This window comes from Hetaerina americana, unplaced genomic scaffold, assembly GCF_022747635.1.
Source record: "Hetaerina americana unplaced genomic scaffold, ioHetAmer1.1.p SCAF_1, whole genome shotgun sequence".
NCBI lineage: Eukaryota > Metazoa > Arthropoda > Insecta > Odonata > Calopterygidae > Hetaerina > Hetaerina americana.
Genome location: NW_027286069.1, coordinates 99,462,518 through 99,489,548, shown reverse-complemented (window position 1 = coordinate 99,489,548; position 27,031 = coordinate 99,462,518). Strand labels below are relative to the sequence as shown.

The 27,031-nt window shown below is 35.4% G+C and overlaps 1 protein-coding gene across 1 annotated transcript in view; it reads right to left on the bottom strand.

Annotated features, from left to right (window-relative positions):
* Nucleotides 1-27,031, bottom strand: part of cac (calcium voltage-gated channel subunit cacophony) — a 365,313-nt gene that overhangs the window by 105,861 nt on the left and 232,421 nt on the right. The window contains exons 4-6 of the mRNA XM_071591274.1: nt 15,616-15,722; nt 14,842-14,981; nt 1,818-1,918 (exon numbers count right to left, since the gene is read on the bottom strand). Of these exons, the coding sequence (XP_071447375.1) occupies nt 1,818-1,918; nt 14,842-14,981; nt 15,616-15,722 (348 nt within the window). The remainder of the gene's footprint in view (nt 1-1,817; nt 1,919-14,841; nt 14,982-15,615; nt 15,723-27,031) is intronic.

Here is a 27,031-nt window from a genome sequence, read left to right as displayed (position 1 = left end):
TAAATTTCCTTAGCAGCAATTCCCATTTTGACAAGGTCAAAACGAGAGAGACAGAGAGAAAGAAAGGGGTGGGGAGGCCATTTATAAAAAAGTACAATTTATTTTCTTTCAATGTGCTTTTATATTGATTTAAATTTTATAAAAGCAGAAAAGCACAAGGACAATCAATGTACTTGTCATCTTAATGTCAAGAGGAAGCATCAATTGGGGGTGAGTATGATCATCAGCCAAGACTGGGAAGGAGTAGGATGGGGGCTCCTTCAAGGCAAACAGCATTCGGTTTGGTAAGATGGCCTAGAGGAAGGCCGTTAGACTGTCAAAATTCTACTGCTCACTATTTCAATCAACCAGTGTCTTTAAGGCCATTCACAAACAGGGGTGGAAAGCTAGTTTAATGCAGGTCCACCTTAGCAACACTAAAAATAGTTAGCTGGCATTCAGAAGTAAATTAGTCGAAGGGTTACCCAAATTAGGTGAGGACATTTTGACACAGGATAGTATATAAGACTGTTGTTAGCCATTAGTCACATACAATTTCTAAAACAGCAAAATCACACCCTAACCCATTTCAATCTACATCACTGAGATGTAATGGGAAGGAATACTGTAAAATACAGAAATAAAATGAATTATAAGAACAAATTCTGTATGCACAACATTGTAAAGTAAATTTTTAAGCTATTCCATAAAAATTGTATAGTGAAGAAACACTCATTATTTGACTTAGTATGACATAAATATGTCAGATATTTCTTACATGTCCCCATGGCGGAAATTGGAGAAGATTGAAATTTTATGACTGGAATAGTTATTTCAAGAATGAATTTAAGCTTTTATACTATGGCCTTCAGAGTTTCTAATGAAATGATTCTGAAATGCTAAGGAGGAAAAATAGACACTTGACTGTGATGCTCTAGTAGAATATCTTGTAGATTTGACTGATTCAACAACACCTTGCGCCCAAGGTTTTAACTCAATAAGCTTCATTTTTACACTAGAATGCTCAGCGGTATTCAACCTGGAGTGTAAAACACTCTTGACTGGTATCGAGATTACTTTTCATGCTACGAAGATTTTTCATTACAATATGAGAACAAAACTTTATAAAACCTGAAATGGTTCAACAAATTGATTGGTGAATATATTGCACTCATTATAAAGTGAAGTGAGTGGTATACCTGTGGGCTAATCGTTCTAAAAATTTACTGGTTCTTTTGCTGCATAGCATAGGTTCTGGAGGTTTGAGGTTATGCAAAATTGTACGCCAACAAAAAAGGTTGAATATCACTCTCTATATCTTTGTAAAATATATTTGAAGTAAAAAAAATTTAAAAAAATCATGTATGGTCAGGCTGATGATCATTTGAAAGAACAAAAACTGCCAATTGCTCCTCTGACCTTAAAACTGAAAGGAATGCTAAAGAAGGACTTGAAAATAGAGTAAAAACTCAAAAGTGACATGTTAACATATGGATTGAATTAAGCAATCAGGTAAAAAATATTTGTTGGTATTTAAGTGAACAAACACACGGACAGCAGAAAAGAGGAGTTCTGCAAGGTAAGTGAAGGCCAAAAAAAAAAAATATATATATATATACAAATTACTTCTCAATGGAATGTGAACTCTAATATTGCAATTGCATATATAAAGCATAAAATAAGATTTTTGGGAGATAACTTTAAAGAGGAATCGAAAGAGGAAGGCAGGGGGTGTGGATGGAAAAAAATTAATTCTCTTTACTTTTTCATTTCTTTCATCTTATTATCATTTGGCAGCGCTGCGAACTACGAGAAGACGTGGACAGATATATACTTACTGGGAATCCCTGACACGAGTTTGAGGGGCCTAAGAACTCGTATGGCCCTCAATGTTCGCAGATCAACCTCTAAATCATTTTGTGGGAAGAGTGTGATGAACCTGTAAAACACTAGCGTGTAACTACTCCACACACACACAGACAAACACTACTGACTAGACTATTGAATGTGTAGTAGCATTGCTATCTAATTAAAATGGTAATTTACTGTTTGATACTGTAATGATAATAATGGTAATGTAATAAAGAGAAGACTGAGACAGACAGATAATAATATAAAATTTCGTAAGCCAACTACTGATAACAGCTAATAACAAATGGCTGGACCTTCGGGATACAGGTGACTTCATGTCTCTGTCTGAAGTAGTATATGATATGGCAGTAATGATAATAATAATAATAATGATATCATCCCCAAAGACATACATACTACTTCTAAGCTTAAGTAATGTTTCTAATCTAAAATCACTCTGTTCAATGTAAAAGTATATTAAAAATAATACTAGCATATTTAAAAACACTACTCTATTTTTATTTTGTGGTACACAAGACATGCCTCTGATTCCAAAGAATAATGATACAAATTCCTGAAAAAGACTAAAAAAATTGGTATCTAATTAATTAAATGCAACGTCACCAATGAATTATCAAAGTGGTGACACAAAGGAGTTTGGTGGCTGACGTGGGATTAGGGTAAGCAATAGATATAAAAAAATAAATACATACAAAAATTAAATTACCCTTCAAATATTTCATTCACAAGTTCTGTAAATTCTAAGTAAAATGAAGATTCACATAAAGACACTCTAGTTAGGAATCAAAAACAGGATTCACAGTGTAATTAAGGTCGAGGAAAGAAAAAACTGCCCAATGCTCTCTCCAACTAACCAAAATTTGTTAATGGAAACTGGATTATGGCCAAAGATATCAGTACAAGCTTAGGGGCTCAAAACATAACAAAAATTGTCCATCCTGACATGTCAGCATGCCAACTTGCAAAGCATTCGTGCTCACCCAGAGAATAAGGCCAGTGAGTCACCTATGGGGTTAGTAATTTTCTTATCCAATGGTATAAATGCCTTTATTTTATTAACATATTTTTCTAAGACGAGGAAGTAATGCGAGTTTACAAACAAATGATAGCACCAAAAATGGGGTTTACATGGATTTTCTTGCAGTAAGACATATATTTTTTATCACTCTTATACTTAAAATGTAACAGAAATTATCTCTCTTCTAATGGATATACTTCTACTTAATAGTCATTACCTATACTTTTCTGCAAAAAGTTGAGATGAGTTTTGACTTTTAATTGTTAATATATAACAACTAAAAATAAGTAAACTCGTTATTTTCTGCAAGATTATAATTTAGTACTAGCATTGATCAAGGGTATTGTTTCAATTGTCACCAGCCTATCATCATAAAATATGAGTCAGGAACTATCATTCCATACTAAATATTCATTTTTACGTTGACTTAATTTGTTTTTAAGTAATACATTGGTGAATTAATATGCGTCAGTCAAGATGAATACCTTATTATTTGAATTTCCCTATTTACTACTCTTTCCAAATAAATACCTGCTTGAAGAAATGACTAAAGAGAGAAAAATAGGTAGAAAAATTACAATGGGCAGATGAGTGGATACAGGTATATTATATAGGCTGACTAAGGAAAGAAGATAAGAATGGTGACATTAAAGGACTAACAAAAGGACACACACAGTCAAGTAAACACACAATAGACACAAAAGAGAATCACAATAATTACTTCAGCATTGCCACAAAAAATGAACAAACATTTTGCTAAGGACAGTATAAGAAGGGTGTCAAAAGATTTTCTATATATAATCATTTTAGTAGAAAGGCCCTGAAGGAGGATAACAAGAAAAACAATAAAATGTAATGCTGAGCCAAAAAATGAATAAAACAATGTAAAATATATATAACAAAACAAACATTCACAGCTATTACAACAGTTAGAAAATAGAAGTAAAGATAACAATGCTAATAAGAACATTTATAAAACTTTCATTTTACGTAAACATCTTCAACAGAACTAGCCATCTGCAAGATATTCACTGTGTTAAGAACAAATTACAATAAACTTGATCTAATTTTTCTAAATGACTGCTGTATTAAACACTTTTAGTAATAAATCTGCTCAATTTCCTAAAAAAAGAAGTATTTATATATATATATATATATGTATATAACTAACTATTCCATCTAATCACATAAATAATTTCAAGATATAGAAACAATATTATTCTTCCACTATAGCGCTCTAAGCTGCAAATAGCCACTGAACTTTGAATTATTACAATAATATAAGTAGAAAAATGGTTGAGTAAACAAAACTATGCTTTATTAGCTTCTGTGGCAATTTTTCTAAAGATCAGGAGTAAGCCTGATCTGTTTACAACAAATACCTTATTATCAATCAATGCCTCTTGCATCAGTATGAACACTGGCAAGGCTAAGGTTACTACTTGGTAAATGTTATATAAAATTGGGATAAATTGGTTGGATAAGGTTGTAAGGTATTTTCAGATGCAAGTTATAAACTGTTATTTAAACAGGAGAAAAACTCAGCTACTCTGCACTGAAGTTAGGGAGAGGTTAAGAAAGGTTATGTTCTGTGGGTTAGTAGTTAGCTAAGTACGTATTTTTTGCTGGTTTGATTAGTTTGTTTTAGTTATCAACCGGCCAACTACAGGCCACTTACTTGGGATTCTTGAGACCAACTTGAGGGGTCTTAAGACGCGAAAGGAACGGAGCATCCGCAGATCCACATCCACATTTGATTCTGCGAATATGGTCATCGACCTAAAAACATCATCAGCGGCTTGTTATAATTATAGTGCTACGGGATGGTCCTTAAAGACATGTGAGGGTTGAAGACAGCAGGAATATTTGTGAGGGATAAGGTAGGCATGGAAGAAGGCTTGAATGTAGGTACGATGATGAATATGAGCAAGAATCTAAGAGATGGCAGATAAAAGGAATTGGGATGTTATATGAAAAATTAAGTACAAGCAATTACTCCAAGGGAGCATTTGTTGCCAACCATGAGACCATGTAAACTGTACTGCTGAATAAGCTAATATAGAAAGATAAAGTATTGCCATCCAAAGAGCACAATCCAGCTACACAGGACAATAAACACACAAAATAAGAATGCTGGAAAAGTTGAATGAAGAATTTGTTCTATGAAGATTTTACCGCTGGATATTATGTACAAGGAACAGAAATTGACAGAAAGGAGCCATGATTTTATTTTTTAGAAATGAAGTAAATTGGTATGTCTTGAGATCAAAGAAATTGGGTCAAAAGAGCAATACGAAATTACCATTGTGAATTTACCTAATCTTCCTAGATGATGGAAATAGAAGGTGGCAGCTTTGAACATAAAAATTCATGTCTTTGACAAAGGCTTTTGTGGGAGACTTTCTTACAGTTCTCAATCTAATTATACCTCCAGTCTTTATTGTTTCAGAAGAGCATTCGATAAAGTAAATGAAGGGGTGATGAACCCAAATAGTCATAATTGTTTAAAAACATGATTTGATCACAACAAAATTTTGTCATGTTCTAGCAATGCATTTATATCATAAATTTGATACACAAATTATTTAGATTACTGATGGAATCAGGCATTACTTTGCAAAATCTTTTCAAATTTATATTGAAGGTGAAAAAACTATATGATTGCAGTTTTTAATTTCAACAATCAATTTTAAAGTTACAATGCAATTTTCAATGTGAAAGTTTTTCCATTCAACTTAAAAGGGATATTTGAAAACTGAAATTACTTGATTAAAATAAAATATTATGGGCAAATGTAAGAAGTTTCGTTTGCTTGCAATTAGAATTAAGCTTAAATTTTTCCTGAAATACGAGAAATGGATAACTTTGGCTTTCTTGAATGGATTAGAATGTTTTACTCATTTTCCAAATAAACATCTATTTATGAATGATCAAAAGGGTGTCATAGCTGGACACCGTTTTGGTTACTGGCTCTTTTTTCTGAATGGAATTGCATAATACCATAGTTATCAATGATAAGTTTTGAAAGAAGAAATAAAATGTCTAGAATGATTACCTTTTCTGACTGTATAATATTTTTAAAACATGTTCTAATGCAAATTGGTGATGGAGCATACAGAAAAAATCTACATTTCACTGAGGCATGAAAAGCTATTAGAAAAATGAAATATGTATGACATAGTATTATGTGAATGCTGGCTGGGATGCGATTTCTCGATATAGTCCCACTCATACTCAACTCTACATGAAATTATTTCTCTACTCTTAAAATCTGACAACTGAACATAGCATTTCTTTTAGGTTTTCAATATTTATGTTGGCTTTCTCAGACAACAATTATGCTGGTATTCCAATTAGTCTTCAGATCAAAGGTTACCACCTTCAGCCTGAAGATGCTTAATTGAATGCCAGAAAGACTGCAGGTCAAAAAACCAACACATGGAGAAAATGCAGAAGATATGCTGATATCAATGAAGTAAAGCCACAGAACTCTTCGCATGAACAACTTTTTCACCATTACAGAGATAGATATTGATATTCATTTTTCAAGACAACATACCAATTAGACTGAACTGAAATGTAAGGACGTAATATTACTCATTTTCAATTATTTTCTTTGCAAAAGTGCACTTGAATGATGACATAATATTATTTGCTTACATGCATTGATGATATCATGAAATATTATCCATTAAAAAAACTCCGATGGTAAAATGGGATATGAGAATTGATATAAATAGGAAACATGGCTTTTTAAAATTATAAAACTAATTTCTGATCATCCAAGTTGCTTGAATCCAACTGTTAAGTTGAGAAGAAATGTAATTGCAGCACATTTGTGGCAGTACTATGCTGATTGCATATATATATATATATATATCTTGAAGGAAAGTATCACAGATATGAATAATAATTTAATTGGAGAAGACAGATAGCGCTAGTGAACAAAAACACAGAGAAACACAAACAAATAAAACTCACATGTATTCTGAATTTTCGTGGGCCAAACCACCTTCCCCTAGGGAAAGAAGGAACTCTAGACGAAGGTGGTTTGGCCACCGAAAATTTGGAATATATGTAAGCTTCATTTGTATGTTTCTCTGTGTTTTTGTTTGCTAGCGCTATCTCACTTCTACGTTTAAATTATATATATATATGTGTGTGTGTGTGTATGTATATGTACATACACACACACACATATGCATACACCCACATTTATATTTTGCCTCATCTTTTTAGTAAAATTCTGGAGCAAAATTTCTTTTAAATGCATCCATCCTAAATAAAAAGTGTAAAGTGGTCGAAATGCCTTATATGGCATTTCTTTGAACAATGCTATATTCTAAGTGACTATACCAAGAATATCCTATTAATGGTAGCTGAATATTAGATTTATTACAGAGCTTGTGGTCTCACAAAAATGTATTCATCCAGAATTTCATTGAAAACATTAATCAGTTGGCAACAAACATATAAAATAAATCAGGATCCAGAAAACCCTACAGGAGAATCAACTAGGGGGTTAACTAGGTAAGGTTGGTATTTTATTAAGGACCTCTGAAGATTTAAAAAATTAGCGAGGGCACTAGCTACTTCTTTTCTTTCTACTAGCTGGTAAACTAATCTGGCTTGAAAGTATTATCTGAAGTTCTATAATACGTTACACTGAACTGAAAATTTACCACTGAAGAAAATAATACAAAAGTAACCAAACAGTTAAACAAATAATTACTTAAACAAAAGGCTATAAAAATTTGGTGAGAGAGCCCATAACACACATGGGAAGTTACATAGGAAAACAAGCATGACATTTTACAATCAAAACATAGGATTTCTAGGTTAATTAATAAAGGAAATGCTTTTAATGGGAATACAATGAAGATGAAATGATACTTTTTCAGCTGAAGACAAGTGTGTTTCAAACTAAAAGGAAAAAAATTATATAATAGTTAATGGGCACTGTACATACTAAGAATTAAAGATATTAGAAGACTAAAGTTACTCTATTTTCTACTATTGCTAATAGTGACTACAAAAGATTTGTGATGTATGAGATACGAAGGAAGAGGGGGAACTTGGGATAGGTGCTTGTGGTCATAGTAGAAGTGGCAAATCACAGCAAAAAGAAATAAACCATATTCACATACACACCAGCTTAAAGGATTGATATTATCTTACGATAGGGCATTGCAAAGTAAGTAATAGCATCAACTGTCACTCACCCTGAAAAAGTTTCAGGTCCTTTGAGACTTATCAATCACATGAGATAAACATTACACATAAAATAAACAATAATACAAGTAGCATGTTTGGTTCATTAATTGAGACACTTAAATATAGCAGTACAAATGTGTTTTAATAAAATCTGCTTCTTCAACACCAATTCCTACAGAAATGGAGAAACATAAGGCATAAACCTTCACAATTAGGACAAAAAAGAAACATTATTTGGCTGCAGCATTTATAAAACTTCAGATTATCTACTTCAGAACATCAGCAAACTCCTGGTAACTAAAAAAGTATGTTATTCCAGGCACAGTTTATATTTTCCTTGAGTAAAATTACAGTTACCATTGGGAAAAAAATAATAAGTTCTTTTATTATGAAGTTCCAAACCAAAAAGCAGGTAGGTAGCTTTAAAGTAAGATATAACATCCACAAACGTAATTTAATAATCTTACAGGGCCATTTAAGGGAGTTGCAATTGAGATTTCAACACATCTTTATGGCTGAATAAATTGCTCAACATTTACCATTGTACACATTTAAAAATAAACTACTCGTCAATTTAACAGGAAATATCATATTATAAGAGCTTTGAACAAAATACAAGTGCATTTATTAGCTTATTTGGACTAATAATAGTCATAGCAAGAAATAATGAGCTCTACGGCCTCTCAATAAAGAAGAAAGGGGAAGAAAACTCCAATGGCCGTAAGGATTAGTTGCCAATCTCTCGTCAGACCAAATGTTGTGTTGGTGTGACGGGAATCACGTCAGGGACCAACCACAACCTCTCGAACAACACCGACCTCTTGTGTTGGAGGTGTTTTCCCTTCGGTTCGCTGAAGAGGGCCACTTTGTGGCCGAAACACGCGTGTTCGACGCACTTCCTAGTTGCTTTTTACCTGTGTCCAGATTCTCCCAGAAGTTGGGCCCTTTTGAGTGTGTGTGCGTTTCTCGAGTGCTTGTGTGTGTGTTTGGTCTGTGCCATCCACAGAGTGTGTGCTTGAGAATATCCTGGAATCTTTAACGGGGTCTACTCTACAGCCTCGTGAAGGATTCCATCTCCATCTGAAATTCTTTAACAGGGTCTCACAGCCTCGTGAAGGATTTCAGACAGGATAGTGTGCGTGTGGCTGTGTGTTGGTCCCTGACGCGGATTAATCTCCCGTAAACCGCCACAGAGTGTGTGCTTGAGAATATCCTGGAATCTTTAACGGGGTCTACTCTACAGCCTCGTGAAGGATTCCATCTCCATCTGAAATTCTTTAACAGGGTCTCACAGCCTCGTGAAGGATTTCAGGCAGGATAGTGTGCGTGTGGCTGTGTGTTGGTCCCTGACGCGGATTAATCTCCCGTAAACCACCACAGAGGGTATTCTGGTCGAGAGGTTGTGGTTGGTCCCTTACGTGATTCCCGTCACACCAACACAACATTTGGTCTGACGAGAGATTGGCAACTAATCCTTACGGCCATTGGAGTTTTCTTCCCCTTTCTTCTTCAATAATAGTCATGTCAAGACATGACAGAGAAAGTTTTAATGTTAATGAATTGAAGTTTTTAGAATTCATTAACAATCAAATGATGCACCAGTGGGAGTGATTTGAAATTTAAGATTACAAATGGCAGCAAAATCCTTGAATGACCCTTATTTTTAAGGATTTTTGCAATAGATACCATAATTATTTCGGAATCAGTAACAAAGGCATTCATTACAAGTTTCAATACCAACCTATCTTTCAATTATGAAAAATATTATGCAAAATTAAAAGTGGACATTATTTGAAAGAGGTAAAAATATTATTACATCAACCTATTTAAGGGCTTAAATATATAAATATCAGATCCAGCAAGATTGAATGACACTGCTGCCATTGAGGCGTAAAGTCTTCTCTCACTTACAAACACATTATTCAATGGTTGAACATACAATATGTCTTATTATACCAAAATTACTTAGGGACTGAATAACCCTGTAACTCATTGAAACACAAAGTTCCCCAAAAGCTCATGTGAAGGATTTGAATGTATTCATTGCTGGACCTGAAGGTTTATATTTCTCATTAAATTTCAATATTACACACAAGCACATATGTACCAATAAAAATTCACCCAAAAGTACAATAAATTAACATATAATTTAATAGAGACATAGTTACATACTCCAGGAGTACCAAGGGTGGCTGTTATTATGGGAGGAAAGTAACTCCATTGGTAATTTTTATGTGCATGTTCCATCAATAACTAATCTATATTAAGTCCTGAGAATTCTTGACTTTTGAATGAAAGTCATAGTCCAGGTTTTGATTTTGTTGTTAGAAAGAAATTTATTATGCTATGGGGGGAATATTTATTTAGATGTCATTAATTTACAAATTAATAATACATGATGGAGTGAATGACCCCTTGATTACGCTAGGAATAGGGTCCCACTGGATGTTGACGAAATTCGCACAAATTCAAATTTTCTAGTCGTAACTGTGCCATTAAAATTAACTGTTCACTTTTTTCAGCATGATGGAAAAAGCAATTTTCATTTATTATAATTTTACCTAAAATGGATAAAGTGTTCTGTAGGCGATGGGAGCACTAAAAATTCTCTGGGGTAACACAATTTCAAAGGGACAAATATGACTTTGGAATGTTTGATCGGAACTTTAAAGTGGGGCATATGAAACTAAGGATTTGTAACAACTCATTACACACATCATATCAGTGACCGCCAGCAAACAGGCCGAGTTGTTCACTTTACGTGATAAGTGATTGTAGACATATTACAGCAGGTTCTTGAACAATCGAGTTCCATTTACGTGGTCCACTAACTATTTTTGGAAGCACTTTGGTGTGCATACCGGTCATGAACATCTTGGAATAATGAACTTATTATAAAGTTATTTAGGCTTCAGAAAAATTAATGAACTTCAATGCTTCATTAACCAATAAGTGATTAATTTTCTAAAAATAGGTAAAAGCTAAATTTTCGACTCACAACTGGAACAAAATACACACAAGTCTTGACATACGTTTATAAGAATGAGAAAAACTGAAATTAAACCATATTTTTGCTTAATATAGTTAGAAAAATAATCGACGAAACACGCCACTATTGCCACATCTTTTCATTCAGGTTTATCGAAAAACAATTTAGTTAATTGAAGGCATTAGAGAAAAATCCTCACCAATTCATTTTTTTCTCCAAGGCCTTTTCCAGGCAGATATGATTAATTGGTCGTTCTTCGACAAAATATACTTTCTTGGAATACCATAACTACCGTAGTCATTGTAACACGAAACATTTATCATTGCTCGTAAATATAATACCACTATTTACACAACAAATCAGGAAATCATGACCCTTCCCTCGAATTAAACACGGATCAAATATGTTTACGAAGTTTTCGATTATCTTTTGTTTACCATGGTGTTCTAGGTGATCCTTTTCATATTTCACATTTCTGTTCCTGACAAATTCATTGTTTCCCGTAAACAGTCAAAGAAACATCTTATCCTGATTTTACATTTTCAATGTCAGAGAAATGGTCTAAAAGTAATGAGGAGTGAAGTCTAGATTCACGCTTGGTACTGCCCTGGTAATTATTATGGAATACTTTTTGCTGATCAAGGATCCTCAAGCGCTCTTAAGTTATGTTAAATGCTTCGGGTTGATATTTTAGTGATCTAGATTAATTTATTGATTGAAATTATGCATGTTTATTTAATGGTAACGTATTATTGGATAGTGGCAAAGAATAGCGACATATGTGAATATTGTTTTTAGGGCTCGCCAGTTGCCGCATGAGAGGCAACTGACTATTGGCGGCCTATGTGCACATTCTTCCATATCTGATATTTTTTAATTTTCTTATGGATAACGACGATCTTGAAAGCTATTAATTCGCGGGAGAGAAAATGAATATCTAAGTTGGAAGAGTGAGCTACTGAGGGCTTTGAGTTAGATTTGAATATATTTGTTAATGTCTGTTGCAATGTTGTTATTACTTATGATGACTTTACTTCCTGCATTTCGATAAACTGGAAACATGAATATGTTGAATTTTGTTGTAAAATGTACCCATTACTCTCAATCTATATTGGTAAGGACACTTAATAATAATACTTTTTGCGATGCCTGAAGAAAATTCGCCGATTTATTTAAATGAATATTTCCCATCTGCGAACATCCATCATTGGAGCCCATACATTTCCGGATATAAAAGTTTTAAGGATACGATTAGTTTGAAATAATTGGAGGTTTCGTTTTCCAAACTTAAGTATACGTTTTTGATAATATCAGCTCGTAAGTTTCTCACAATAATTGCTCATATTGTCAAAATGTAGTTACTTTTTTAAGTAATTTTAAAATTGAATAATGGAAATAAAAAGCGAAATAACGGAGGTGGCTAAACCAAAAGTACAGTTTTAAACCAAGCCATGAAACTTACGGAGAAATCTCTTGTTTAAAAAAAGTTTTTTTCAAAGTTTTATTAAAGTTCTAACGCATGGTTGGAGAACCCAAGGTTAGCAAACAACCGCTTCGATAATATTACATTTTCCAACACTAATTAGACTTCAATGTCAATGTTTGTCCATCTGTTTACTTTGATATCTTAAAATAAATAATTTGTATCCAAAACAAAAAGCGTGCAACGGGTGAATAGTTTTAAACTCACTACAAAAATCGTGACTTTGGGGGAACAGTTTCGATATCAAATTACCCTCGATTTGTTACGCCTTACAGGACAAGAAAAAATATTAAAAACAGTATTATTAAAACACATTTCTGATTTCAGTTCGTATTTATTTTGGTAGTGAGATATAGGGTTTTTTCCATTTAATAGAACCCTGAACTTATTGTTAAGCTTTTTACAGTTAAATCTAAATCTTCATCCATTAAAAAAATCTTTGGAATCTTTTCTCTTAAATATTACATTCAACTCACTATATATCATTAAAGAACTATAAAGAACGTAATGGTATCTCTAACACTAACTGATTATATATTATAAAGGACTGCGAATGGGTTCGCCAAAAACCCGGGATCTACTCGTTTTAAGTTAATCTCGTGTAGCAGTGATTTCCAAATTTTCATATTTACATACAACATGCTTGTATACGTACATGCTCGATTCTCGTGGCAGCCTCTACTACGATTTAAGATTCGGATACCTATTTCTTCAATTTAATAGCTACGCTTTTCATATTCTTATCTACGAGCCGCCACGAAAACGTGGAGCGTGCTTAGAAATTAGCATAGAATAGAGTAATGGATGTGAAGCTTTCGTATTGGAACTGATCATTTCCACACATGGTTTCAATTGTTAGGGTGCCTAATGGTTTTGGTTTTGTTGTAATCACGGAATTGGCGTGAAATGAATATATTCTATGTATTTATTCAAGTCAGTTATTAGTTCAGTCTGTCTCTCTTACTTCACCCGAACTAACCTAACGTGAGATCCCCTTATAATGCCGTCGGAGTCACAAGTGAACTCGAGTGTTTTTTACCTTTGCTAAAAATTCTGCGGTCACTTCTGTTCTTCCAGCGTCCCGCGTGACTGTCATCCTAGTGTCTAAGTAACAGCATTACGCTTTCTTTTTTCTCGTAACAATTTTTCTTAAATCTTCTTCGAACTTCATTAAATTCCTTATTCGACGATTTTTTGGATGGATCTAAGGTATTTATCAAATATAATAAATCTCACTGATGATAATAGTACTTTCACTTTTTCGTTACACTCCCTCCTCTGGGAAGTCTTCAAAGCGGACTCGTATGTACTTTTATGTAGGTGTGCGCGCCTCTCCGTACACGTGCGCCGAATGATTGACTGACGGAAAGATTGTTTTCCAAATACCTGGGGTGTTTTGAATTATTTTATTCAGTTATATCTCGTATTTTGCATGCAAATACTACATGCAGATACTTCAAAAATATTGATCGTCTTAGGGCATTGAACCGAAATAACCAATTCAAAGTCGATTTTATGCTTATATTTAATACAAAAAAATACATTATGTAACCTTTAGAACGATCATCATCGAACATACCGATCGATGTGATAAAAATGACTGTTTGGCAGTGGATGAGGTAAGACTGATATAAAAGGCATTATCGTTTTACAGTTAACTTGATGGAACAAGCACAATCTTTGGGATATATCGGACACCAGCATTGATATCAATACCACCATTAAAATAAATAATTGGAATGTAATACAAGTAATACCACTTACTACTAAATTTAACTTTGGGTATTTATTGTTCTAAATGCTAGCATAAAATCTTAGCTCATTTAAATGTAAACACCGAGGAAATGCTCATGCCAACGAAAAAAGATTCTTAACCGTAAGAAGATATAAGTTAATACCTCTTGTAATTAATTTTCCTGAAAATTTATAAAGTTTATTTGTAACTGAGAGGCACATGGATTATGAAGAAGAGAATAATAACAAATCGCAAATAAAATTTTCAACACATTGCTCTTTATTATGTAATGGAATAAATCCATGTTTCATTGTAGATTATTATTTTAACTTAACTGTCAAAAAATTACTTGTTTATATTCAATCAATGATTAAGACTGTATAAATCCGAAATTAATCGATCGATAACCCATCATCAAATAATGCACACGTTCGAATAAATACATTAGTTGCTTATTAAGAAATCATTTCAGTAAAAAAAATATTAACATAATATATCTGTCGATTATTCATAATTTATAAATACATTTAGGAATCAAAGTCAGTACTCACCCTGTGACAACCACGACGAAATCCATCATGTTCCAGATGTTTCTCAGGTAGGAGCCTCTATGAAGAACAAAACCCAGAGCTAGGATCTTCAGGGAGGCTTCTACGCAAAATATGCCCAAAAAATAGGGCTCTGTCTTTTCCTAAGGAAAAATGAAATAGTCATTAGATTTTTGTCATTGTTTAGCTCAAATTGTATTAATTTAAGCAGGAAAAAATACTAATTCAATCAATATTTATAATTTAGGTCATAAGATTAATTTATCTTTGGAGAATTACAAAAGTATTCCTGAAAATAATTAAAAGTAGAATTATAATTAATAGTAGGACGTAGTGTCAAACCTAAATTTAGGAAGTTTAATGATACATATTTTAGTACACTGATTTGAGTAAAACAGTATCAAATGTTAACCAGGAAAAGGTGTTTTATGTACTTCTGACTAAAAAAATTTGCATTCAATTCCTTTTTTGCATAGTACATATATCTTGTGAAATATTTTTTTATTTTTTGTAGAGTTATAATCAAGGAAAAGAGTACACTAGTTCTTCAAAAGCAAAGGGAAATAAAAGGAAAGAAACTAAATCTCACGATTCCATTCGAATCGCGCCCAAAAAGATGATATTTTTAACAAAAGCAATCGATCGGTTGCGAACCCCAGCGGCGCCATATCGATTACTGAGCGGCGGTGGGAAAAGGCACGACGAGAGAGAGGGAGATGTTTTCATTCTCCCTCGCTCTTGTCTATCAATCAATTAGAAGAGATATATTGCACTTACCAATTTTTGGGCCAGGATGGTTTTGTCGCCGTTTGGAAGGTGCTCCTCCAGCGCAAGCACTATGCAGTTAGCTATAATCGTGAGAAGAACAGCGTACTCGAACGGAGTGAGGACGTGGGTTAAGGAAAGCGACAATACTTTCACAAAAATGTGGTAAATACATACACAAACACTGAATAATCTTAGCAAAAAATCGTTATTGACAAATGAAGGAAAGGCCGAGAAGTGAAAGTCAAATTTAGGAATGAGAGTCATAAATATTAAGAACAAGAATAACTGTACTTTTGGGTCGGAGTTTCATTGTCACCATTTTTGATCAAAATATTTCCCCTCCGTGTAAAAATAATTAAAGTGTAATAAAGCGTTAATTTGCTATTAATTACGTTCCAGATTAATGAAAAATGGGAACGGTAATTGTATCTTAGCTGAGTTACTATTTGTTAAATCTTAAAAATAAATATTTATTCTTAAATTGGTGTATGAAGTCAGTCATGAAGATTGTACCTACTTTTCATCTCAACTCAGGTATTAAATAAGGTATATACATACACATGCTATACGATGACGTTTTTCGTTAAGGATACGATCTTGCTATATTTTGATTTCAGATACAAATATCAAACTTCCAGGAACCTGAGGTTTTCTAAAAATGATAAGCAGTTTAACAACAAACAAAAGGAGTGAACACGTTTACTACTCGGGAAAGTATGCTGGATAGCAGTTGAAACAACGCAAAATTTTTGTAGACATTGCTTTTGCCAGGAGTATTGCGATTTCACTCCCGTAAGTTTGATCACTTCGGCGGACATTTGATGGAATCGGGGCTGATTGCAATTAGCATTCGATTAAAAATGTTTCGCATATTTTCCGCTTCATGTGACGTATTTGTGGGCTTAAAGACATTATTAAAAAATTCTCTCGACAGCAAAAGAAACTCATTCTTAATATTCATAAATTAATGAAAGTATCAGCATAAAAATAAAAATAAAATATTGCGATTTTTAATTTTAATTTCAATATATATTATCGAATTAACATGATCTCAAATGGTCTGGATATCAATACCTTAGTTATCGTGAATTTTTTCACTCAGCTGACAGGAGCGAATAATTTGACTTACTTTATGTTGTGAGTGCATGAACTATAAAAAGTAATTAATAAAGAAACAAATATTTTCACCAGTCTTAGGAAGCACACCACGGAAGGTGATATTTTTTATAACCAGAAATCTTTGGGACTGAATGCCTTCCAGACTTTGGAATTTTATAGATTTCGGTTCGCAGTAAAAGAATTCGTGAAATAAACACATTAAAGTAAATATATTTGTTTTACCAGTATTTTTAGTAATCTATTAAAATGTTAATAAGTTAACAGTAAACAAATATTATATTATTATTAAGTATTATAACTTAATATTAATATTTTAACATCTTCTTAAAATATTGTTCGAATACGAACACTCAATTCCAGTTTCACCACTTTTGAACACTAAACAGTCTTAATTTACCTAAAATTTTCGGGAAAAATTAATCATTTCTCATAGCTATTCTTATTTCTTTGGCAGTTTAAAATTTAAAACACCAATTTTACACCTTAATCCTTCCGGATTTTGGGTTTTTCGCATTTTCGGATCCAAATATGGAGACCTGAATTGAATTCCGTAGACTGCAATCAGGTTAATTCATCTTGGAAAATATTAATTCATATTGATTGAATTTTCCTTTGGCAAATTTTGTACCTGCAAACATTGTTCTCGAATATTGTATTCCGATATGATATTCTGAAAATGTTTTGGCCAGTTTGTTTCATCAATTTCTACGGAGTGTTATACATTTTCACAGGATTCAGTTTCTATATTGAATTTATTAGTCATTAAAACTAAATTACTTGGCAATTCATCCCCTCATTTTATACTGCGTGATCTTGGAAAAATTATGATGCTGTTTTATGAAACATACGAATTTCATTACTTTCGATATTATTTATAAATCATCTAACAAAACAATTCTTATTCATAAAAGTTTGTAAATTTGTAAGAATTAAATGAATTATTTTTATCAAAAAATAATATACAACCAAAAATAACTATGGGAGGCTCTTTAGTGAGTACTCATGTGTCTTAAATGATAACAAGGTTCAATAAATGCGCTCTACCAGGTAAAAGTTGTAAAAAGATAATTTGAAAACTAAGACTTCCATTGTGATTTTCATATAGAATTCGAAGGATATAAGCAAATATAAAGTTTATATGCGTATCATACAATTTACCTGTACTATTCTACATCTAAATAAGAAAAAGAAGGCGAATTAGAAGCTATTTTTGGATATTGTAAATATTCTAGGTGTATTTAAGTATTATACAGGGTTTGTATAAAAAGTATCGGTAACAATTTTTTCCTAACCTGTACGTTAAGTGCTGAATTCAGACCGTCAGTTAAGTGTGCACATAAACGTACATCACATTGGCATTGATAAGATGACAATGCATGCCATTATCACTGAAAATTTGGCGATGCGAAATATCTGCGCTTAACTCGTCCCGAAGGTCAGGACGGACGACCAAGAACAGAGCCGAGTATCTACTTGCAAAGACCTTCTGCAACGGCATCGCTACGATTCCTCAGCCCTCTTACAGTCCCAACTAGGCACCAGCAGGCTATTTCCTATTCTCAAAAGTGAAAATTTCCCTCAAATGACACCACCATTGGACCCTAAGTAGTGCCAACGAAGCTTGAATGGGTACCCTTAATGACCTTCCGGAATCCTCCTACCAGGGTGCCTTTTCCCTTACCTTTTCTTTTAACAGGGAGAGAAACTGTTCCCGGTTATTTTTTTTACAAAACAAGCGACCAATTAACTATTTTTTTGTTAAAAAGAGCTTCTAAAAAAAAATTCTAAACCGTTATAGTATAGTTCACCCAGTACTAAGGGCGAGTGAAATTTACACATCAGTGAAGTGGAGCTGTGGAGATTATGGCTTCCCAGAAAGATCTGGCACCCGAAAAATCGGACAGCTTGGATGTAGCTGAGGGTGCCCAGAGGGGCTTGTCCGGGAATCGAATACTCTACCCCTGAACTACCACGTACTCCTTACACTTAATATTTGCAATAAATGCATATATTGATTTGTTGACGAGAAAGATGCATACATGGTAGATGCTTATTGCGAAAGAGATTGCACAAGAGACGTATTGAAAAGATAAGTAATATCACGATATTGTTAAAAATTAGTTATTTAAAAACAACGGGATGATGAAAGGGGCTGCGCTAATTTTGAGGGAGGATAGAATTGAGTGTTCGACTACTTACTAATTGATTAAGGGATATAGTCAATTCGCACAATGCATATTTATGCGTTTACAAAATGATATTCGGCACTCAAGTAAAGTATGGCATAGATTGATTTCTAAACACTAGGTTTGACCTTTAAAATGAATAAAATACCAATTTAAAACACAACTATTAGCTGGTTATGGTTAAATTAAGGTTGCTATCTGGTTAACAACTCCATTGTTATGTGAAAGACCAACACATCTCCATCTGGCACTATTTTTTATAGGGATAGTCGTTAGATCTCTTCAAGTTATACGCCATTCATATATCTTACATTACCAAATTCCCACAAATACCAAATATTCTTTTTTCCTTCAGTTTTTTAAGAAAAATCTTTCTCCGGGATTTGTCTTCTGTCACTTTCCCGTTTAACTGTTACAGCTATCCAAGTACCATCGAGTAAATGACTGAATCGACTCTTGATCTCAAATTAAGTCAGCAATAACACACAAGAGATGTCAGTCCCAAAATGTAATCATCTTTCACGTGATTTATTCCAACCCATTTGCTGCTGGGAGTGTTTTATAGAAAGAAAAAAGAGAACGAAACGTTTGAAACAGTGAGGTCTCTAGTAGCGAATATGCTAGCACGAGAAGTAAGCATCGACCAGGTAATGAGATAAAGCTCTACTTTATGGCACCCTAGATTTTACTTTATGTTTTTAATAACTTTAAGCAATAATAAGAATGAGTAAGAAGTGATAGAAAAGTATTAAGTAATAGTAAGAATAAGTAATGCCAAAAAAGTTTTTATAAATACAGTCAATGAGGTAAACTGTTAGTTATATTTGTGCAATATGTTATAATTATGACAGAGAAAACACGGAGGGAAATCAATCGCCATTTTTCCGTGGCTCTGAAAGTCTAGGTAATTAGTTTTTAATCTAATAATAATCAGTCCAATTCTTTAGATATCCTCTATTGACAGTTTTTATATCTAGTTTTATAACTCATCTATTCTTCGAACAATAAAGGCAGAGTTGATGATGGGTTTCTTACGTAAAGAAGTAAAGAAAAGACAAGCGAAAGCGATAATATGGAGAGAAATTTACATGGCTCGGAAATTGGTCGTTGAGGCAAGACAATAAGCCTAGATTGGAGGCTTTTGAGAAGTGGGCGTGGAGAATAATGGGTAAAAAATTAAAAGAAAACAAATGACGAAGTTCTAGGTATGGTAGGGGAGGGGAGCAAGCTGTTGGGATAAATTAGAAGAAGGCAGGAAAAGTGGATGTGCTAAATACTGAGAAGCAATCGGATACTGGAGTCGGTAATAGAATTAGAATAAAACTTACTCTAATCCAGTAGACTACTGCTCAAAAAAAATATAAGGGCATTTTGCAGGAAAGGTATAATGAGTACTTTACGCGATGTATGTTTTACTTCGTCTATTTTATTACTGTCTTGGATCTAGTTGATCAAGGACGCTCATTCGTGTATCGCGAAAAAATAAAAAAATGGAAGGTGTTCTTAAAAGTAGACAGAGTATGCCATCAAAATGGATATAAGAGAAGGATGAAAACTTTTGCGGATTGCTGAAAAATATAGTAATATAGAAAAATATAGTAACATAAAGCGAATATAATCTTTTCAATAAACGCGTTATAAATAAATTTTATCAGACACAACATGATTTGGTCAACGTGACAGTTTAAAATCTTTCAAATTTGGATTTACTCATAAATTCTTCTATTTTTTAAAATGCACCGCAAAGAATTCCCACAATTTAAACCATGCCTGGTCTTGAAGCGATAAGAGGCCGTCCTTCCGTTTGAGTTATGTTAGCGCACATAAGATTGCGTCTTGCTCTTTGTCTCGCCAGGACAGCTCACTGCCATAAGAGCAGAGTTCGGGCGTGGGCGGCTGGCGAAGGGAGGGGAACCTCCTCGATTTATCTCTCTATCTACTTCTCGATCCACTCGACACAAACATTGGTTTCTCACGAGACCACCATCTCCTATGTTCCTCTCTCACTCCACAACCATCTTGCTCAGTTCCACCAAACCCGTCCGCCCTCCCACACTGCACTGAACTGAACTCCCATCTACGGCTATTCCAGTACAACTATGCAATGATTACGCTTTACGAAAACCTCGCAGTGATCAAACACCAACCTATAAGTTGCCTTTTTAAAGCTGGGAGTAGATTTCATCTCGATATAGCCCTTAGAGCATTTTTCTCATTCAACTCACCCGTTTAAGAGTATGAAACCGATTCCTTTCCCTGTTCCGCCATTCTCCACGAAATTCTAGCAGCCTAATATTGCTCCGTCGGTGTGATTAGGGAGACCAGAGTGATTCTGGCATTTGATAAGAAAGTCACCCGGACCCAGGGTTTAAGCCGAGAACTCTCCGGTGAGTGGCCGAATACTGCTCCCCCTCAGCTAACACCCCCTCCTAACGAATACTCACATCCAAAATAGTTTTCTCAGTACAAAAAAAAACGGATTATACTATTCCCTGTATTGAAAGTGTGATCAGTTTTTTCTGTTATAATACAATGAAATGAATATAATCGTTCATACCAGGGTCGCTAAGTGAACGGATACATGCTTTCGTTCTGATCTTACTTTGGAGATGAATGAAATTTGTCTTAAATTAAAAAAAAATAAACCAAGCATATTACTCGGTATTTTTTTCGTTTGTGAAGAAACGAACGATGTTACATGAAACATTTATGCATATGAACGGATTCAATTTCCGAAAACTTTCACAATTGACTGTCGAATGAAATATTGTAACTCAGGGCAAAGCAACGGAAATACAAAAAAGTATATGGAGCGAAAGATTTCGATTTGAAATTCTGTTATACGGCATAATTCTGGTGACTTATGATCATTATTTTTTTCCAAAATTTGACTCTACTCATTCACGAAACAGATAACTTTTAAACACTGGTGGAATGCCATATTTGTACAGTTTGATCTCGAAGTTTTCTCTGATGAATATACCGATATTTCAATGCAGGTGTACCATAAATTTGTGACCTCACTGAAGAGGAACGTCTACAAATACCTTTGTAGTCAATTTCATTGCAGCTATTTTGTTTCTCATTCATGTAGTTTTGGCCTCGATAAAATTTCTCCTAGAGGAACTAAATTCAAATTAATTAGTAGTAAATAGGAGTTCCTGATTTTGGTTTGCTTTGAGATAGCAATCTAGCAATCGAAAGAATAGTGATGTTGTTGAACTATTAATTTATAGGACATAGTGCTGTGAGGTAGTAATATATTAAGAATTTAAGATACTTTGAATTCGTCAATGAAATTAAAATGCTTGAGCGCGGAAGACATACGTACTTTGTAAATGAAGTGAATTAGTTAAATGCTTTTAACGTAAGAAGGTAATGCAAAAGCTGGATATAATTAGTAGCGTAAGAGTATTTCATGAAACATTCTATGAAATATAATGGTTGAGGAAGAGTTGATACAAATGAACTCCAATTCTTTACCATCATTTAGAGTAAATTTTGAATGCACCAGATTAAAAGAAATTTACAGCTGATCAGCAATCTAATTATGATTCAGGTAGTTAAAATATAGCAAATTTTACTTGAGAATCTGGGAAACTGAATATATCTCCGAGTGATAAAATAAATGTCCGTTAAATATTGGCAATAAATTTCATTTTGGTTGGAAAATAGCATTAAGTCATAATGTTTAACCTGAATAACTTGGGAATTACTCTTCATAGATAAAAAATCTTTTCATATATTTTAAGTAAAATTTGTGACATAATACCATCATTCTGTTTCATCATATTTTTTGAGCTACTATTAGTCTTTCTTCAACTTTTAAGTGATTGCTTCCGAATGTACAGGAAGGTGTTAATGGCCTTAGCAATCGAGAAAGCTTAACTCTGTTACTTATTGGTACAGGAATTTAATCAACTAACAATTTTTGTTAGGTTTCATTCATAAAGTGATTGTGTGAGGTATATATTGGTCTAAAATTAATTATTTTTTATCACCGGTTGAATATACTAATATCTGTCGCTATTATTTTAAGATTAACTTGATTAGTAACTATGGGATGGATTTTGAAAAAAATAGGAAAAATCCTAAATAAAAGTACTGAGAATTTAGTATCGTGTCATTATTTATTACTCAAGATCATACTTTTATGTCTTTATTTATCATTAAATTTAATGATTACACTAATTCTTAAGTGGATGAACACACTTTTTAATGCGGTTATTTGACAATATTTTTGAGCAACTTTCTAATTGTAGGTGACGAGCTTTTACCCCAAACATTTTACCTACTTTCATTCATGGGTACAAGTAAGAATTCCATAACATAAGCACTTATGCTCATTTAATGTAGTAAATAATCAAATAACGAGGAACATTTTCATAACAAAATAGTAATGAAATGCCTAATTTGGAATGGCGACACTAAATATAAGCCTTGTACATAGTGGTTATTTCTTTTGTGCCATCTAAAGTGTGCACAAAGGAGCAATGAACCACTGTTTTAACCCTTCTGTTCCATTCTGAATATATTGAATTACTAGAAGCATTAAAAGCTATTTAAAATTGAAAGAACAGTCATCCAAGCCATTATGTCTCTTTGTTGGATTGTGAAGACTAACATGCAACCTATGGCATAAGAAGACGCAAATTGGCATAAATGTTATGTGTATACGCTATGGCATGCTAACCTGAGATTTATATCATAGTAATCGGTACTACATAGACAATAACAGTCATTACGAGGTATGTAAGAAATAATATATTCTCTGTAACATACAGATTTTTCAATAAATAGCTCACATAAACATAGTAATACCATCACCTATCAAAGCAAACATTTGAGTTTATGCGCGTGTGTATTTATTTCATTTTTGAGTGTAATTATTTCAAAATTACGAGTGTAACTTTTAAAATCTCGCTAAACTTATCACTTGGTGTATTTTTTTCGTAAGCCGTGCGCGAGGGAGAATGAAAGTGATTAATAACCGCATAGGTTGTAATTTTCTAAAATTTTGGAGAGTTAAGTTTATGGGGTAAGTATTTTCATTTCATTTTCATCCATACCATTTCATCGAAGGTGTGTTACGACACGCCTTCTTGCATTAGTGCTTCAGCATCGTATGGATCGGCGGGCAAGTCTTGGGAGCGCGGGAGGTCGTCCCCTACTCAGTACTCTCGAACTCTCCCGTCGTCAACGGTGAATTCTAGATAAGGGACTGAATATGGAAAATAATTCTATTTTATTTCGCAGTGATAAAACATGATGAGTAATTTAAATAGGTTGATGCTAAGTGAAATTAAAAAATATTTACTCGGAGTTATCAACCAATCACAAATGGAATGACATCACGAAGTATTAATTTAGGAAAACCGTTCAAGGAGCCCTGTGCATGGTTCTCTGGGGTCATATGAGGAGCACTTCATTCACTGTGCTCAATCACTCGGATGAAGGGTTAAACTGAGACCTCTGTTTAGCTTTTGTTCAGAGTGATACTAATCAGGATATGGATTTATTTCCTCTGTTCCTCCCTCCCTAAAATCCCACCTCAAACCAAATTAGTCCCATATACCCAATGGCGTAGATCAGCCTCTTATCACTTCCCCTAACTACCGCGTAGGTGCTATGCCACAAGAAATGCGAGATAAGAGGAAGGTGGCGTGTGAATTTGGGTGCCAACTCACCCCCCTCAACCACGCCGACCACGAAGGACTGAGCCATTCCCCGTGCTGCCGCGTCTCTCGGGATTGAAAATGGATAAAAATAAACACCAAACCTCCTGAACGTTGTGACAGCCGCGTCTGTTCCTCCTCCCCTCCCGTTCCTTATTTTCCATTGAAAGGGAGAGAGTGAAGGGACGGTGGAGGGGTCGGTCGGAGGGAGAGGACTAGGAGGCAGAGGTGTTTGTATTTTATTCTGACGCACTGCTGACGGAGCCCTCTGACGCACGCGGACTCCAGTCTGGATTACTTCGAACGGGAGGTCATGCTCAGGGTGGTCATCGTCAATCGCATCACGCTCAAAATTACCCATCCCACCCTTCCTCTCTCTCCCTCTCGCTCAACCAATTTTCTCATATAACACCTTACGACATCCTACTGCACCGAGACCAAGTTTCGGAAACATGGATCTCTAAATGCTTTACTCAAGGCCTTAGCCATCAATCACAAGCTCATTGCCAGTTCCACTGGGAAGAGTGAAGTTGAAATTGTGTTGGCGTGGAAAGCCTTTTTCACATGTAGTTCCGCCGAAATAATTCATCTGAACTATACGAAAATTTAATTGGTTAAAATAAATGTTATTACTTATGGTCACGCAGAATTAAGCTCCCAAGAATTCATTTCACATGTATTCCGTCAATAAAATATCCAAGTTTGAACTGCATAGTTCCTTTTGTTAAGTAAAGCGTTACTCGAGATAATAAAATCCTGGACTAATGCGAATCCGGCGTGATCATCAAAGATTTGATCGCATTTTCAAATAGTATTGATTTTTATAGGTGCAATGGGAGTGGTCCTCACCACATCGGGCGAGGTAATGACGAAAGTAAACGCAGAGAAGCGCAGGCGATGATTTTCGGGATTAAATGAGCTGTTAAATTTTGGCAGAGGCCTGAAACTGGCAGACAATGCACGGTTGCGAGTCCCGCTGGGACTATTCCTACCGCACCGAACCCTCTCTCGCCTCAGTTCCCTCTCGTCACTCGTGGGTGGCCTTACTATTGCACATACAACCTCCACCACCCACTACACTCGCACTTTACGCTTACGCATTCACCGTGCTCACCCTTCCAAAAAACCCCTAAAGCACTCCTCTGCCAACCCTCTCCTCCCGCGCCCTCTCTTCAACCCCCACCCCCCGCCCGCTCCCCCTCCCACCTCACTGACAGGCTACCGCGCTTGTAGTACTATACACACCTCCGCTACTACAGCCTTCGCCTGCACCGTTCCACACCCCCGTCTTACTTCTCTCCCTCCCCCTTCACTCTCTCGTCCTACCCACCCTTCCTCCAGAGTCCCCGCAGCCTCCCTTCTCCCCCCTCTGCCCCACTAGAATTCTCCCCTCCCGCCACTGGGCCAGCTCCGCTTTCAACCAATCAATATCCGGCCAAGACGAAGTTTAACCCCTCCCTCCCATTCCACTCCCCGCTGCCCACCCCTCTCGGGAGGGAGGGGGGGAAGAGGCTTGGAGTGGGAGGGTGTGTGTTTCCCGAGAGTGGTGGTGTGGGGAGGGTGGTTGGAGGAGGAGGTGTGGGCGGCGGGGAGAGTGGTGTCGGGGGCAGGTGGCGGCGGCGGGAGAGGCGGCGGTGGATGCGGAGGAGGGCGATCCCACAGCCAGCACTGCCTCTTTGGAAGTCAGGGGCGGCAGCGGTTTCTGGCCCCACTCCCAGCGAGCGCCATTCCATCTCGCCCCCTCTCCTCCCTTTACCCCCTCCCCGTCCGTTCCTTTCCTATCTCTCACCCAAACCATCCTCTCTTCCCCACCGCCTCTAACCTTCTCAACTTCCAGCCATTGTACATCACCCATCCCATCCCACCGAAGTTTCGGTCCCCGTTCCCCACTCCGCTATCCCCTCGTTCCCCGCCCGGCGCTCTCGCCTTTCCCTTCCCGTCATCCCTTTCCGCCACCACCGCTGCCGCTGCCGATGTCCTCCTTTCCGAAAACGTCCATTCCCATTCAGTTCTCCCGTTGGCAATACATAAATTGTGCAACTGGATATCGAGGTAGATCGAGCGGAATTCGGGGTGGAACGAAAATGCGTCACTATTCGATTCGATACGATTGTTACAATCGAGTAGGTGAGCCATTGGCGTGCATCAGGTAGGTGTCGACTCTTTACGAGGGTGGAGATAACTATTATAACGGCTTAATGGGATGGGGATTCGTGGTTAGAAATATAACCTCGCAGATGTGATGCATATTTTATAAATGTTGTATTTGGTGGGGATGCTAGGAAAATATGATGCAGGCGTCGCTTGTCGGTGGTTGATATTCTTCCCGTTTTTATCAAAAGTTGCGAGAAAGAAAGATGGAGAAAAAGGAAAGGGTTAAGTTCCTGCTTCGGACGTGGATGTAGCGTTGTCAGTTGAATTTTTCGGAGCAAGTTAATGGTGCGT